Raw genomic sequence first — 17,263 nt, 5'->3', positions numbered from 1 at the left:
TCCCCCTCCTCTCTTGCCTCCCTTTCTCTCCTTCCTGTAGCATTTGTATCCTGGAACATTAAGCTGCCAGTCCTGCCCATCCCTGAGCCATGTTTCTGTAATTTCTATGATATCCCAGTCCTATGTTCCTAACCATGCCCTGAGTTCATCTGCCTTCCCTGTTAGGCCCCTTGCATTGAAATAAATGCAGTTTTATTATTAGTCCTACCTCGTCCCTGCCTGCCCTGACTGTTTGACTCACTTCTGTTCTCAGCTGTACCTGTCTCAGATCGATCTCTTTCCTCACTATCTCCCTGGGTCCCACCCTTCCACCGACTAGTTTAAATCCTCCCAAGCAGAGCTAGCAAATTTCCCTGGATTTTCTGAATCTCTATGGATTATCCTTAAGCTTATTTGCCAAGCTTATCTCATTTCCTCTCTTTGCCTTCCTGATCCCCTTCTTAAGAATGCCCTTGCATTCTTTACACTGTAGAGTGGATATAATCCTGAGGCTTCTGTCTTTCTCAGGGCATATGCCTGTGTGTCTCCCTATGTGGATGAAAATGAGGATGAGTTCCTCAAGGGAGTGAGAACACAGTGAGACAATGTCAAACTTTAGTCCCATTGTTGTATCATTTAAGGTCACAGGGAGAATCTCATTCTTATTTGCTCTGGAAGCATCAGAACACACAAGGTTATGGATGAACTGATGGAAGCTGGGACTAGCATAGACGAATATTTGATGACATGGCACGGCACGTTGGACCAAATTGACTTTTTTCATGTTGAGAAATGTCAAAGACAGGGAGAAACATTTTATTCAGCAACAATGATCACCTTCTCTGGGAGTCTTGTGCTTATTGTCTGGCACTTCCACTGCCATGGCCCGGGTTCTGTTCCTGGTCAGGGAATGCGAGTTATGCCTTGCTCATTTATGATGGTGACAGTATTCCTAAAGCAGGGAATGAGGTGTGGATCTGGCAATTGACCAATTTTGTGCCAAACATGTTACAGCTTAACATAAAGCAAAGAACCAAGGGTGCTGGAAATCTGAAACAAAGACAGGAATTCACTAAGATGCTCAGCAGGCCTGGCAGCATCTGTGGAGAGAAATATAGTTCATGGTTCAGATTGCCTGGTTTGTTATACACTTTTAAATTATAATGCCAGGTAAATGATCAGTTTTATCTGCCCAGTCAACATATTGATCAAAAGCTCTCATTAGTTATAAATGTCAACTGTACAAATTTAAAAAAAGGATTCTGGGTAATCCAAGATGGAGGATGTAACAGCTGCTCTTTTTTTGAGGCATTTTAGGTGTTGGAGGTGATTTCCTCGAATTCCAGGAGCAGCAATTACTGTCTTATATTCTGTTGCATTGTTTTGGAACGTTGGAGAGAAAAAAAGTCAAAACAACAGCACTTTTAAAAGGGAGAAGAACAGACAAAGGGAGCACATGGTCGGGTCAGTGCAGGACAGAGAGAGAAAGAAACCCACATTGCTAACTTAGCCGTTACTGCCTTTGCTGTTGAATTCATGTATCACTGGACATCAGAGTGCGTCTGGGAAAATTAAAATAACAGTGAACTTCACAACTGATCTTGGAGGAACCTGTATGGGAGCGATCACAGCACAGAAGCAGATATGTGGATTTTAAGTGCAACCTTAAAATAAGTCTGCATTAGTGAGTAGAGTGGGTTCTCACTTGATTATATGTTCTACTGAGTTATGTTTCTTGATTAAACTTACAATATATGCAAGAAGTATTAATTTAATCTGGAGCAGTGTTTTGTAAAGGAATATTTTCTGGCTCTGTAGATTGAAAGAAGCAATGATATGCTCTTCTTGTCGGATGTGGGAGTTTAGGGAGAGTTTATGGGTTGCTGAGGATTATATGTGCAATAAATGCCATTAGTTGCGAATCCTATCAGATCGAATGGATTGGTTGGAGAGACAGTGAGAGGCAATGAGGAATTTATAAGAGCAAGGGGATGTGATGGATGGCAGTTATGGGAAGGGGGGGGAAGTCTCAGATGTAGTCACATAAATGGGTTAACTCCAGGAAAGGTAAGAGAAAGAGGCAGTAGGGCAGGAGCCTTCTGTGGCTCTACCCATTTCAAACAAATATGGTGTTTTGGAAAATGTAGGGAGTGATGGATTCTCAGGGGAATGTAGCATGAACAGCCAAGTTCCTGGTATTGAGATTGGCTCTAATGTAATGAGAGGTACGTCGGGTTCCAAGCAATCGATTGTGTTCAGGGACTCTCTAGTCTGAGGTACAGACAGATGTTTCTGTGGCCAGCAGCAAAAATTCAGAATGGTGTGTTGCTTCCCTGATACCAGGATCAAGGATGTCTCAGAGAGGGTGCAGAATGTTCTCAAGGGGGAGGGGGGCCAGCAGGAGGTCATTGTACACATTGGAACCAATGACATAGGAATGGAAAAAGTTGCGATTCTGTGAGTTAGGCAGGAATTTAAAAAGGAGGTCCTCGAGAGTAGTCATCTGGATTAATCCCAGTGCTACAAACCAGTGAGGGCAGGAATAGAAGGATAGTGCAGATGAATACATGGCTGAGGAGCTGGTGTACAGGAGAAGGATTCACATTTTTGGATCAGGCGAAGCTGTTTTGTGACCTGCACAAGAAGGACGGATTGCACCTAAATTGGATGATTTGGAGATGCTGGTGTTGGACTGGGGTGTACAAAGTTAAAAATCACACAACATCAGGTTATAGTCCAACAGGTTTAATTAGAAGCACACTAGCTTTTGGAGTGCCGCTCCTTCATCAGGTGATTGTTCTCGTGTGCTTCCAATAAAACCTGTTGGACTACAACCTGGTGTTGTGTGATTTTTAACCTAAATTGGAAGGGGACTAATATACAGCAGACATGTGGAGACTATTTAAGGAGCAGTTGTTATGAGTGATGCACAAAATTGTTCCTCTGAGACAAGTAAGAAGGGGTAAGATTAAGGAACCTTGGATGACGAGAACAGAGGAACTTATCGTCAAAAGGAAGAAGGCAGCTTACGTAAGGTGGAGTAAGCAAGGATTAGCACAGTTTTAGAGGATTACAGACTAGCTAGAAAGGAGCTCAGAATTAGGCTGAGGAGAGCCAGAAGGGGCCCGAAGAAGGCTTGGCAAGATGGATTCGGGAGAACCCAAAGGCATTTTACTCATACGTGAGGAATAAGAGAATGATCAGGGAGAAGGTAGGGATGATCAGGGATAGCGGAGGGAACTTGTGCGTGGAGTCTGAGCAGATAGGGGAAGCCCTAAATTAGTTTTTTTGCTTCGGTTTTCACCAAGGAAAGGGAACTTATTGTAAATGAAAACTTAGAGGAGCTGGGATACAGTCTTGACCAGATCAAGATTGATGAAGCTGGTGTGCTAGAAAGTTTGGAAAACACTAAGATTGATAAGTCTACGCTGCTCCGGGAAGTGAGAAAGGAGGTTGCTAAGTGGCTGGCGAGAATATTTGCCTCCTCACTCTTCACAGGAGTCGTACCGGAGAATTGGAAGGAGGTGAATGTTGTTCCTCTTTTCAAGAAGGGTAATAGGGAAATCCCTGGCAATTACAGACCAGTCAGTCTTACGTCTGTGGTCAACAAAGTTTTGAAAAGAATTCTGAGGGATAGGATTTATGGCTATTTGCAAAGCATAGTGTGATTAAAGGCTTGGTGAAGGGCAGGTCATGCCTCACAAATCTTATTGAGTTCTTTGAGGAGGTATCAAGACAGGTTGACAAAGGTCAAGCAGTGTATGTGGTGTATTTGGACTTCAGCAAGGCATTTGATAAGGTTTCCCATGGTAGGTCATTCCTAAAGTCAGGAAGTATGGGATACAGGGAGATTTGGGTATCTGGATTCAGAATTGGCTGGCTGACAGAAAGCAGAGAGTGGTTGTAGATTGGAAGTATTCTACTTCGAGGTCAGTGTTGAGTGGGGTCCCGCAGGGCTCTGTTCTTGGGCCTCTACTCTTTGTAATTTTTATAAATGAGTTGGATGAGGAGGTTGAGGGATGGGTTAGTAAATTTGCAGATGACGTAAAGGTTGGAGGTGTCATCAATAGTATAGAGGGCTACTACAGGCTGCAGTGCAACATAGACAGGATGCAGAGCTGGGCTGAGAAATGGCAGATGGAGTTCAACCTGGATAAATGCGAAGTGATGCATTTTGGAAGGTCGAACTTGAATGTTGAATATTGGATTAAAGACAGGATTCTAGGCAGTGTGGAGGAACAGAGGGATCTGGGTGTGCAAGTACATAGATCCCTCAAAGTTGCCACCCAAGTGTATAGGGTTGTAAAGATTAGATTACTTACAGTGTGGAAACAGGCCCTTCAGTCCAACAAGTCCACACCGACCCGCCAAAGCGCAACCCACCCAGACACATTCCCCTACGTTTATCCCTTCACCTAACACTACGGGCAATTTAGATTAGATTAGATTACTTACAGTGTGGAAACAGGCCCTTCGGCTCAACAAGTCCACACCGACCCGCCGAAGCGCAACCCACCCAGACCTATTCCCCTACATTTACCCCTTCACCTAACACTACGGGCAATTTAGCATGGCCAATTCACCTAACCTGCGCATTTTTGGATTGTGGGAGGAAACCGGAGCACCCGGAGGAAACCCACGCAGACATGGGGCGAATGTGCAAACTCCAAACAGTCAGTTGTCTGAAGCGGGAATTCAACCCGGGTCCCTGGCGCTGTGAGGCACCACTGTGTCACCGTGCCGCCCGTTAAGAAAGCATATGGTGTTTTGGTTTTCATTAACGGGGGATCAAGCTTAAGGCCGCGAGGTTTTGCTACAGGTCTACAAGTCCCTGGTGAGACCACACTTGGAATATTGTGTCCAGTTCAGGTCACCCTACTCTATGATAGACACAGGGGCTTTAGAGAGGGTGCAAAGAAGGTTTACGAGGATGCTGTCTGGACTGGAGGGCTTACCTTTTGAAGAAAGGTTGAATAAGCTCGGACTTTTTTCTCTCGAGAGAAGGAGGAAGAGAGGAGACTGATCAAGGTGTACAAAATAATGAGAGGAATAGATAGAGTCAATAGCCAGAGACTTTTCCTGAGGGACAGGATTGACTCGTACGAGGAATCATAGTTTGAAGATATTAGGAGGAACGTATAAAGGAGACGTCAGAGGTAGGTTCTTTACGCAGAGAGTTGTGAATGCATGGAATGTGTCCCAGCTGTGGTGGTGGAAGCAGAGTCATTGGGGTCATTTAAGCGACTGCTGGACATGCACATGGATCGCAATGAGTTGAGGGGTGTGTAGGTTAAGTTACTATATTTTACATTAGGATTAAATCTCGGCACAACATCGTGCTGTGTGTGCTGTGCTTTTCTATGTTCTATGTTCTATAGTGGCAGGGAGATTTGCTAGAGCTGCTCAGCAGGATTTAAACTTGTAAGGTGCAGGGAGTGGTGGTGGGGGAAGGTGAGTTGCGAGAGGACAGATTTCAATCTGAGATTGGTACAGTTGAGAACAAAGGCACGTCAAAACAGGCAGGGCAGGCAGAGACAAAGCAGAGAACAAGGTAGGACTGAAAAATTAAACTAGTTAAATGCAAGTGGCCTCACAGGGAAGGCAGATGAACTCAGGGCCTGGTTAGGAATATAGGACTGGGATATCATAACAAATCCCGAAATGTGGCTCACGGATGAACAGGACCTGCAGCTTAATATTCCAGGATACAAATGCTACAGAAAGGACAGAAAGGAGGCAAGAGAGGAGGGGGAATGATGTTTTTGATAAGGGATTGCATTACAGCTGTACTTAGGGAGGATATTCCCGGAAATACATCCAGGGAAGTAATCTTGGTGGAACTGAGAAATAAAGGGATAAACACCATATTGAGATTATATTATAGACCCCCCCCCCCCATCCCTAAGAGACAGAGGGAAATTGAGAAACAAATTTGTAAGGAGAAGTCAGTTATCTGTAAGCATAATAGGGTGGTTATGGTAAGGGATTTTAATTGCCAAAGAAATTTTGGGATTGCCATAATGTTAAGAGTTTAGATGGAGAGGAATTCATTAAGTGTATACAAAAATTTCTGATTCAGTATGTCGATGTACCTACTATAGAAGGTGCAAAACCTGATCTACTCTTGGGAAATAAGGCAGGGCAGGTGACTGAGGTGTCATTGGGGGAGCACTTTTGGGCCACCGACTATAATTCTATTAGGTTTGAAATAGTGATGGAACAGAATAGACTATATTTAAAAGTTGAAGTTCTAAATTGGAGAAAGGCCAATTTTGACAGTATAAGGCAGGAACTTTCAAAAGCTGATTGGGGGCAGATGTTCACAGGTAAAGGGACGGCTGGAAAATGGGAAGCCTTCAGAAATGGGATAACAAGAATTCAGAGAAAGTATATTCTTGTTAGGGTGTTAAAAAAAAGGCTGGTAGGTATAGGGAATGCTGAATGACTCAAGAAATTAAGGGTTTGGTTCAGAAAAAGAAGGAAGCATATGTCAGATCTATTCACAGGGTAGATCAAGTGAATCCTTAGAAGAGTAGAAAGGGAGTAGGAGTATACTTCGGATGGAAATCAGGAGGGTAAAAAGGGAACATGAGATAGCTTTGACAAGTAGAGTTCAGGAGAATCCAAAGAACAAAAGGGTAACTAGGGAGAGAATAAGGCCCCTTAAAGATCAGCCTTTGTGTGGAGCCGCAGGAGATGGGGCAGATACTAAGCAAATACTTTGCATCAGTATTTATGTGGAAAAAGACATGGAAGATTTAGAATGCAGGGAAATAGGTGGTGACATCTTGAAAACCGTTCATACTACAGAGGAGAAAGTGCTGCATGTCTTGAAATGAATAAAAGTGGATAAATCCCCAGGACCTGATCAGGTGTACCCTAGAACTCTGTGGGAAGCTAGGGAAATGATTGCTGGGTCTCTTACTGAGATAGTTGTATCACCGATAGTCACAGGTGAGGTGCCAGAAGACTGGAGGTTGGCTAACGTGGTACCATTTATGAAAGGTGGTAAGGACAGGCCAGGGAACAATAGACCAGTAAACCTGACGTCAGTGATGGGCAAGTTGTTGGAGGGAATCCTGCGTGACAGGATGTACATGTACTTGGAAAGGCAAGGACTGATTAGGGATAGTCAACATGGCTTTGTGTGTGGGAAACCATGTCTCACAAAATTGATTGAAGGTTTCCCATGGGAGACTGGTGAGCTAGATTAGACCTCATAGAATACAGGGAGAATTCGCCATTTGTATACAGAACTGGCTCAAAGGTAGAAGGTGGTGATGGAGGGTTGTTTTTCAGACTGGAGGCCTGTGACCAGTGGAGTGCCACAAGAATGGGTGCTGGGTCCATACTTTTCATCATTTATATAAACGCTTTGAATGTGACCATAAGAGATAGAGTTAGTAAGTTTGCTGATGACACCAAATTGGAGGTGTAGTGGACAGCAAAGAAGGTTGCCTTAGATTGCAACGGGATCTTGATCAGATGGGCCAATGGGCTGAGAAGTGGCAAATGGAGTTTAATTCAGATAAATGCGAGTTACTGCATTTTGGGAAAGCAAATCTTAGCAGGACTTATACACTTAATGGTAAAGTCCTAGGGAGTGTTGCTGAACAAAGAGACCTTAGAGTGCAGGTTCATAGCTCCTTGAAAGTGGAGTCGCAGGTAGATAGGATAGTGAAGAAGGCATTTGGTATGCTTTCCTTTATTGGTCAGAGTATTGAGTACAGGAGTTGGGAGGTCATGTTGTGACTCTACAGGAGATTGGTTAGGCTACTTTTGGAATTTTGCATGCAATTCTGGTCTCCTTCCTATCAGAAAGATGTTGTGAAACTTGAAAGGGTTCAGAAAAGATTTACAAGGATATTGCCAGGATTGGAGAATTTGAGCTATAGGGAGTGGTTGAATAGGTAGGGCTGTTTTCCATGGAGCGTCGAAGGCTGAGGGGTGGCCTTGTAGATGTTTCTAAAATCATGAGGGGCATGGACAGAATAAACAGTCAAAGTCTTTTCCCTGGGGTGTTGCAGTCCAGAACTAGAGGGCATAGGTTTAGGGCGAGGGGAGAAAGATAGAAAGGACACATAAGGGACAACATTTTTCACACAGAGGGTCATATATGTATGGAATGAACTGCCAACGGAAGTGGTGGAAGCTAGTACAATTGCAACATTTAAAAGGCATGAGTATATGAATACGAAGGGTTTGGAGGGATATGGGCCAAGTGCTGCCATGTGGGACTAGATTGGGTTGGGATATCTGGTCGGCATGGACGAATTGGACCAAAGGATCTGTTTCCATGTTGTACATCTTTATGACTATGATTCTATGAAAAGGACGTTATCGGCTCCAATGCTGTTTCCATCGCCCTGAGCCAGTGAATAGCTGTGCTTAACTAGTTATCTATTTCTTTTCCTTTCTGTCAGTTAGCGACCATGTTGAATGGAGAATTGGCTCTTTCATTGTCTACCTCAATATGTGTCCCTATTTGTGTCTGTTTGTCTCTGTGTATCCACCTCCCCCTCTTTCACAGTCTCCCACTCTCTGTCTGTCCATGCCCCTTATTTCCCATTTTAGCTCTTTGAAAAGTCTGACGTTCGGAGACAGTCAATAAGTGGAGCTGCTGAGAGGTTTTCTCTGCCCCTGGCTGGAGTGTGTGGAACTGGGCTCACATTCTCCGGATAATGTATATGTCACTTAGGCCTGAGGTAAGGAGACATTCATTCCCTCCAAACATTATGAGCCTTTAGAATTCTAATTAGAATTCATAGTGCATCAGAAAACAAAATCCACCACAGTCTTAGGATTATAATGATGTATTTGCTGTTGGTGTAAAATGAACGAATGGTGACAGCAGAGAATGAGGGTGATCAGCTTGTGGTGCCTGCCATTACCACAACATTCCCCGGTAAGTCAGTAGTGTCTTCTGCCTCACCTCCTCATTCCCAACAAACCTGGAATGAAGGAGTGAGAACAAAAGAGGATGAGAAGAAGTGCTTGTGAAACAGTGGAAAGAAGCTCCAGGTTGAATCAATGCTTAGTAAGAAACAACATTCACTGAAGGGGCCAATGCAGGCGACATGGGTTGGGGGAGGGATGTGACACCAAATGACAACAGACTGAGGTCAAACATAAAAAGCATGCTGAGCTACCTCATTTGTGATTCTGAATCAAGAACACAGCATTTCCAAGAAGTTGAAATGGTGAGCACTGGATGTAAGAGACAGGCACCACCAGGATGTGAACTCAACATTTCATGTTGACTAGACAGGCACATACACCACATAAAGTCACTGCACTAAAAATGCACAGAAAGACACAATCTCTTCTTGCATTGATTTCAATCTGAGATTTTCAACCATTAAAACTGACAGGATAAAGAGGGTGCGTTAATATGCCCAGAGGGAACCTCACACTGTTGGAATATTGCGTGCAATTCTGGTCTCCTTCCTATCGGAAAGATGTTGTGAAACTTGAAAGGGTTCAGAAAAGATTTACAAGGATGTTGCCAGGGTTGGAGGATCTGAGCTACAGGGAGAGGCTGAACAGGCTGGGGTTGTTTTCCCGGGAGCATCGGAGCGCTGAGAGGTGACCTTATAGAGGTTTACAAAATTATGAGGGGCATGGATAGGATAAATAGGCAAAGTCTATTCCCTGGGGTTGGGGAGTCCAGAACTAGAGGGTATAGGTTTAGGGTGAGAGGGGAAAAATATAAAAGAGACCTAAGGGGCAACTTTTTCACGCAGAGTGTGGTATGTGTATGGAATGAGCTGCCAGAGGATGTGGTGGAGGCTGGTACAATTGCAACATTTAAGAGGCATTTGGATGGGTATATGAATAGGAAGGGTCTGGAGGGATATGGGCCGGGTGCTGGCAGGTGGGACTAGATTGGGTTGAGATATGGATGCGTTGGACCGAAGGGTGTGATTCCATGCTGTACATCTCTATGACTCTATGATTTGGTCAGGACTGATGCATGAGTCAGTTAAACAGTGGGCAGTAAAGGCTGCCCCATTAACACTGATACTGAACCTTGCACTACCAGCTCCTCACTCACTTCCTGCCTCATGCCACCCAATCATAATTGATTTTCACATTCATTTCACTCCTATCTCCGCTTCTCAACTTATTTCCAATGGATTGCAGTTGTTCGGATAGAAACTGCAACTTTTAGAAATGGATTCCTGGGATATGGATGTTACTTATAGTGATAAGATTAACTGCCCATCCCTAATTATCCCAGGGATAGAGGTGGTCAGTTACTCTAGAGTTTCAGGATCTAGACCCAGCGACACTGAAAGAATAGCGAAAGATTTCCAACTCAGAATGGTGAGATTCTTAGAGGGGATTTGTGGTGATAGTTTCCCTGTGTATCTGCTGCCACTGATGGATGCAAACAATCACTGGAGTGATTCTGGTGGATCAGTCTGTAATTTCAGATAATTCATAAGGAGATAAATGAATCTTCATTTCCTGACCGGGAAATGTATCCAGGTCTCGGTGGTGCAAACGTGGACTCCCAGTGATGCTGACAGAAACCCTGGTAACCTGACTTGTGCACACTCTTGTGCACACTCTTGTGCCTGTTGTTTGCGTCATCACCGTATTCAGCAGCAATGTTTCACTCTCCAAGTTTCCAAACACTTCATATTATTGCCCTGGGTTTCAATGTGAAGAAAGCAGAGCTGTGATAATCTGTGATAATCAGATGTGCTGCAGAAAGGTACTGAACAGGCTGATGCTAACAGGGGCTTGTTTTGAGGCTCTAAGCTGCGGTGAAGGGCAGCACCAATAAAGGCATTGTTCAATTCGCTGATTTTAGATCCTGTGCAAGAAACCACCAGAGGTTTCTCACTGAATTTGTTCAGGGTGTTGACTCGAAGAGACCATGTCTCAAAGTATGAAAGTACATTTCACTGGAGTGGCTCATGAAATAGTGCAGTGACTGTGAGTGAAGTGATGGAAAGTTCGAGCAGAATATGAGACAATCCTGACGCAAGTATCTGAGAACAAATGTGTTTCCATTTCCAGTGAAATACACTGCTTCATAAAGTGGGGAATTTTGAAATGAAGCAGTGACAGTGATTATCTTTGCTGGTTGTTAACCTTGTGAATGTTCCAATTGTTGCGCATGTCCATGTAAACTTCAGAACTCTGCATCTTCAGACTGTTAGTTATACACAGAGCCAGGGGAACAACATGTTTGGCTCTTGCTTGGCTTGAGTGCTTCACAACTTCTTTATCCATCCAAATTCATTTCCGCAATTGTCGTGAAGTCGAGATGACGTTTGATATCCTGATCATGGAAGGAGCAGATGATGAATGCAATGGGACTGGTGGCCTGAGGTGTATTTGTTTTAACACAAGAAATGTAGTAAGTAGGACAGATGAACTTAGAAGCTGGATTAGCACCTGGGAGTATGATGTTATTGCTATTACTGGGACCAGGTTGAGGAAAGGGCAAGATTGACGAATATCCCAGAATATCAATGTTTCAGGTGCGATAGAGAAGGAAGTAAAAAGTGTGCAGGAGTTGCATTACCGGTAAAAGAATATATCACAGTTATGCTGAAGAGTGCACTGTAGACGACTTGAGCAGTGAGGCAATTTGGGCAGAGCTCAGAAATAGAAAGGTTATGCCAGCACTATAGGCTTCCCAAAAGCGAGCATGAGATAGAGGTACAAACATGTGAACAGATTATTGAAAGTCATAGGAGCAATAGGGTAGTGGTGAAAGGAGATTTTAATTTTCCCAACATTCACTGGGATTCACTTAGTGTTAGAGACTGGATGGAGAAGAATTTGTAAAACAAATCCAGGAGTGTTTTCTAGAGTAGTATGTAAATAGTGCAACTCCAGAAAGCACTATACTGGACCTGGTGCTGGGCAATGAGCCCGGCCAGTTGTTGAAGTTTCAGCAGGGGCTTTGGGAATACTGATCACAATTCCATAAGTTTTAGAACACTCATAGACAATGACGAGAGAGGTCATAAAGAACGCTAAATTGGGGGAAGACAAACTATACCAAACTTCGGCAGAAGCTGGGGAATGTAGATTGGGAGCAGCTGTTTCAAGGTAAAGCCACATTTGATATGTGATAGGCTTTTAAAGAAAGGTTGGTGAGCATTCAGGGGATTAGATTAGATTCTCTACATTGTGGAATCAGACCCTTCAGCCCAAGTCCACACCACCCCTCTGAAGAGAAACCACCCAAGCCCATTCCCCTACATTTACTCCTGACTAACGCACCTAACACTGTGGGCAATTTAACATGGCCAATTCACCTGACCTACACATCTTTGGATTGAGGGAGGAAACCAGAGCACCAGGAGGAAACTCACGCAGACACAGGGAGAATGTGCAAACTCCACACAGACAAGTGGAATTCGAACCCAGCACCCCTGGTGCTGTGAGGCAGCAGTGCTAACCACTGAGCCACCATGTCACCCATCAGGAGAGATACATTCCTGTGAAAATGAGGGATATAAATGGCAAGATTAGGGAACCATGGAGGACAGGTGAAATTGTGAGACGAGCTAAGAGCAAAAAAGACACATTTGTAAGGTGTAGATGACTGAATACAGAAGAAGCTTTGTAAGAATATTGGGAATGTAGCACAAATCTAAACTGAGAAATTAAGAGGGCTAAAAAGGGTCATGATATATCTTTATAAGTCAAGGTTAAGGAAAATCCCAAAACATTTTATTCATATATAAGGAGCAAGAGAGTAACTAGAGAAAGGATTGACCCACTCAAGGACAAAAGAGGAGTCAGAGAAAATGGGTGAGATTTTCAATGAGTTCTTTGCATCATTATTCACTGAGGTGAGGGTCATGTTGGATATTGAGGTTAGGAATAGATGTCTGAATCCTCCAGGTCAAGTATTTGGGGGTGGGGAGTGTTGGACATTCTAAAAGGCATTAAGATGGACAAGTCCCCAGGTTCAGATGGGATTGATCCCTGCTTCCTGAGGGACGCAAGAGAAGAAATAGCTGGTGCCTTATCTTTGCAACATCCTTGAACATGGGTGAAGTCCCAGAGGACTGGAAGATTGGTAATGTTATCCTCTTATTTAAGAAGAGTAGCAGGGATAATGCAGGTATTTACACACAGGTGAGTGATGTCAGTGGTAGGGAAGCTGCTGGACATGATATGAGGGATCGGGTCTATTCCCATTTGGAAGAAAAGGGCTTATCAGTGATAGGCATCATGGCTTTGTGCAGGGAAGGTCAAATCTTTCAAAATTAATAGAATTCTTTAAGAAAGTGACAAAGTTGATTGATCAGTGAAGGGTTGGAGATATCATATGCATGGGCTTTAGTAAGGCGTTTGATAAGATTCCCCAGGGTAGGCTGATGGAGAAGGTGAAGTTGCATCGGTGTACTAGCAATACCGAACTGACTGGGCAACAGGAGACAGAGAGTAGTAGTGGAAGAGAGCTTCACAAATGGAGACCTGTGACCAGTGGGTGTTCTGTGTTGGGACCACTGTGGTTTGTGATATATGTAAATGATTTGGAGGAAACTATAGCTGGTCTATTAGCAAGTTTGCAGATGATACTAAAATCGATGAAGCATTAGATAGTGAAGGGGACTGTCAGACAATACAGTAGAAAAAATATGTAGGTTGGAGATTTGGGCAGAGAAATGGCAGATAGAGTACAATCTGGTAAAATGCGAGGTCATGCATTTTGGAAGATCCAATTCGAGAGTGAAATATCATGTAGATGGAAAAGTCCTGGGGAAAATTGATGTGCAGAGAAATCTGGGCGTTCAGGTCCATTGTTCCATCAAAGTGGCAACGCAGGTCAATAGAGTGGTCAAGAAAGTATACGGCATGCTTTCCTTATTTGAACAGGGTATTGAGTTACAAGGGTTGGCAGGTAATGTTTCAGTTGTATAGGACATTGGTTCAGCCACATTTGGAATACTTTGTACAGTTCTAGTCGCCACATTACCAAAAGGATGTGGATGCATTTGAAAGGGTGCAGAGCGTGTTCATTAGGATGTTGCCTGGTATTGAGGGCAGTAGCTATGAGGAAAGGTTGAGTAGTTTAGAATTGTCTTCATTAGAAAGACAGAGGTTTTTTTTGGGGGGGTGTACCTGATTGAGGTTTACAAAATCATCAGAGTTATAGACAGACAGGATAGTAAGAAACATTTTTTTGCCCAGGATTGAGGTCTCAATTACTATGTGTCATGAGTTCATAGTGAGAGGGGAAAAGTTGAGGGGAGAGATGCATGGAAAGTTCTTTATGCAGAGGGTGGTGGGTAACTGGAACTCATTGCCAGTGGACGTGGCAGGGATGGGCATGATAGTGTCGATAAGATGTAACTAGACAGATGCGTGAATGGGCAGGGAGCAAAGGGATACAGACCCTTAGAAAATATACGACAGGGGACGGATTGAGTTCTGGAGCCATAATATCATGCTGCAACTATACAAACGCTGGTGCAGCCGCACTTGGAATATTGTGTACAGTTCTAGTCCCCATATTTCGGGAAGGATGTGGAAGCATTGGAATAAGGGCAGAGGAGATTTACCAGGATGTTGCCTGATCTGGAGGGAAGGTCTTATGAGGGAAGGCTGAGAGACTTGAACCTGTTCTCATTGGCAAGAAAAAGGTTAAGAGGGGATTTGTTCGAGACATACACAATGATCAGACGATTAGATAGGGTGGACAGTGAAAGTCTTTTTCCTAGGATGATGACATCAGCATGTGCGAAGGGGCATAACTGGAAATTGAGGGGTGATAGATTTAAGACAGATGTCAGAGATGGAATGCCCTACCTGCTAATGTAGTCAACTCAGCCAAATTAGGGAGATTTAAACAATACTTAGATAAGCACATGGATTTTTTTGGGATAGTGTAGGGGGACGAGCTGAGAATAGTTCACAGATTGGCGCAACATCGAGGGCTGAAGGGCCTGTTCTATGCTGCATTGTTCTATGTTCTAAATTCTAAAATAGGTGACAGGTTTAGATAGAGGATCTAGATTGGTGCAGGCTTGGAGGGCCGAAGGGCCTGATCCTGTGCTGTAATTTTCTTTGTTCTTTGTTCTTTTTTTTGTCTGCAGGTTCGAGAATCTTTTCACTGTGTCACATCAGTAAATGTCCCCGAGAGCATCAGAGTCAATCTCCCAGAGCTGTCAGACGATAGGAAGCTAAAGTAGTCCCTCACGCTGCTCATGGGTACCTTTACATTTCCAAAGCCTACCGATCCAATCACTGTGGCTTTGGAGAATGGCAAGGAAACAAAACAACAAAACACAGTCACCAGCTTTGTAGATCTTAGAAACACTTTGGCAAGCGGAATCAGAGTGCAATGAAGGGTACATTGTCCAACTGAGCAGAGACAGTAAAGGCACCTTCCCCTTCTTTCAGGGGAACTCTGAATATTCTCGGGGATTTTGCTGTTATCACTGTCAGTAAGAATAAATCCAGATTCCCTGACCAGGAATCCAACCTGTACCACAGCGGTGAAAGTGGTGAATCCTATCAGGTATAAAGGCGGAGCATTTCCATTGTTTCTTAATGACACAGCTTTTGGCTCTTTTTTTTATTCATTGGAGATAGGTTTTTTCTCGAAGCACTGAGATGCAGAGCCAGTAGAGTGCAATCTGAGAGAGAAAGAGTCTCATGCATTAGAAACTGCAATGTAATAGATGATTGGATAGTCTGTGTATGAAAACCAAGACGTAACTAAACAGAGGTGAGGGGATCATGTGCAAAAAGATGGGAGAATGCAAAGCCGAATCAGACAGTGCCAAAAGTGATATAAACATAGATCTTTCCTGGTAGCCTAGTCATTATGATTCAGTGCTTATAATGCAATCACCTGTTAATAGTTACCATTTACAGTAATCAATACGAAATTCTACTTGATCTTTGGCAGCAGTATGATTCCATGGACCAGTCAGAACAACTTCCCTGCCTGCTGCAGTTCCACATCAGCAATATCAGCAGCAATTACCTGACGTGCAATTGGTTTAAAACAAGAACAGAGCAGACATCAGTTAAAGGGAAGGACAATGATGGTTTGTGAGGGTGACTGGGGCCTAGTGGAGCCAGGGTCACTGTGAGTGCTGCCGACCAGTTTTCCTGGTTATCCAGTTAGACAGATCACTCCGGATCAATTAATCACAATGACTCTCCTTTAATGGGTGGAATAGTGGCTCAGTGGTTAGCACTGCTTACCTCACAGCACCAGGGACCCGCATTCAATTCCCGCCTCAGGCACCTGCCCGTGTGGAGTTTGCACATTCTCCCCATGTCTGTGTGGGTTTCCTCTGGGTGCTCCGGTTTCCTCCCACAGTCCAAAGATGAGCAGGTTAGGTGAATTGACCATGCCAAATTGCCCATAGTGTTAGGTGCATTAGTCAGGGATGAATGTAGGGGAATGGGTCTGGGTGGGTTGTACTTCGGAACGTTGGTGTGGAATTGTTGGGCCGAAGGGCCTTGGTGGAAGGTAGCTGTGAGTGTGCTACATGGATGGAGGTGGGAATAATAGTGATAGGTCAGAGGGGTCGATGGAGCAGATAGAAGGGAAAGAAGATAGACAGGTAGGTAAGTCATTAGGGTGGCCAAATTGGAAGTTTGGATCTGGGATAAGGTGGGTGGAAGGGAAATGAGGAAACTGGTGAAATCCACATTGATACCATGGGGATCTTTTTGCCAGTTTCTTCATTTTACCTCCCCCCACTTTATCTCAGATCCAATCTTCCAATTTGGCCCTGTCCTCATGACCTGTCCTACCTGTCCATCTTCTTTCCCAAATATCTGCCCCATTCTCCGCTCTGACTTATCACCATTATCCCCATCTCCATCAACCAACGTGCTCTCAGCTACCTCACCCCCAGTCCCACGCCCTTTATCTCTCCACCTCCTCATTCCTGATGAAGGGCATTTGTCTGAAAAGCCATCTCCTGCTCCTCGGATGCTGCCTGACCTGTTGTGTTATTCCAGCACCATACTCTCGACTCTAATCTTCAGCAATTGCAGTCCTCACTTCCATCTGATGGTTTTACAACCCTACTTTCCTGCTTTCTCTCCATAATCTTTGATCCCCATGACAATCAAGCATTTATCTCCATGACCTGACCTCCATAGCCTTTTGTGGCAATCAGTTCCACAGATTCACCAATCTCTGTTTGAAGACGTTTCTCCTAATCTCTGTTCTTTGGCTGTGCCCTTAGGTCATCATCTCTCCTGCCAATAGAAACATCTTTCCACTGTCCACTCGTTCCAGGCCAATCAATATTCTGCAAGCTTCAATCAGAACTCCCCT

General features: G+C 44.0%; 1 protein-coding gene across 2 annotated transcripts in view; it reads left to right on the top strand.

Moving 5' to 3' along the window:
- Window positions 1–17,263, top strand: part of LOC122543966 (zinc finger protein 418-like) — a 96,389-nt gene that overhangs the window by 73,214 nt on the left and 5,912 nt on the right. The window contains exon 4 of one of the 2 annotated variants that reach the window (XM_043682971.1): window positions 15,054–16,210. The exons of the other annotated variant lie outside the window; for it this stretch is intronic. Within the exon in view, the coding sequence (XP_043538906.1) occupies window positions 15,054–15,149 (96 nt within the window). The 3' untranslated portion in view covers window positions 15,150–16,210. Of the gene's footprint in view, window positions 1–15,053; window positions 16,211–17,263 lie in introns of those variants that run through there. 2 annotated transcript variants of the gene reach the window in all.

This window comes from Chiloscyllium plagiosum, chromosome 45 (genome assembly GCF_004010195.1).
Source record: "Chiloscyllium plagiosum isolate BGI_BamShark_2017 chromosome 45, ASM401019v2, whole genome shotgun sequence".
NCBI lineage: Eukaryota > Metazoa > Chordata > Chondrichthyes > Orectolobiformes > Hemiscylliidae > Chiloscyllium > Chiloscyllium plagiosum.
This window is presented reverse-complemented; position numbering and strand designations above follow the sequence as displayed.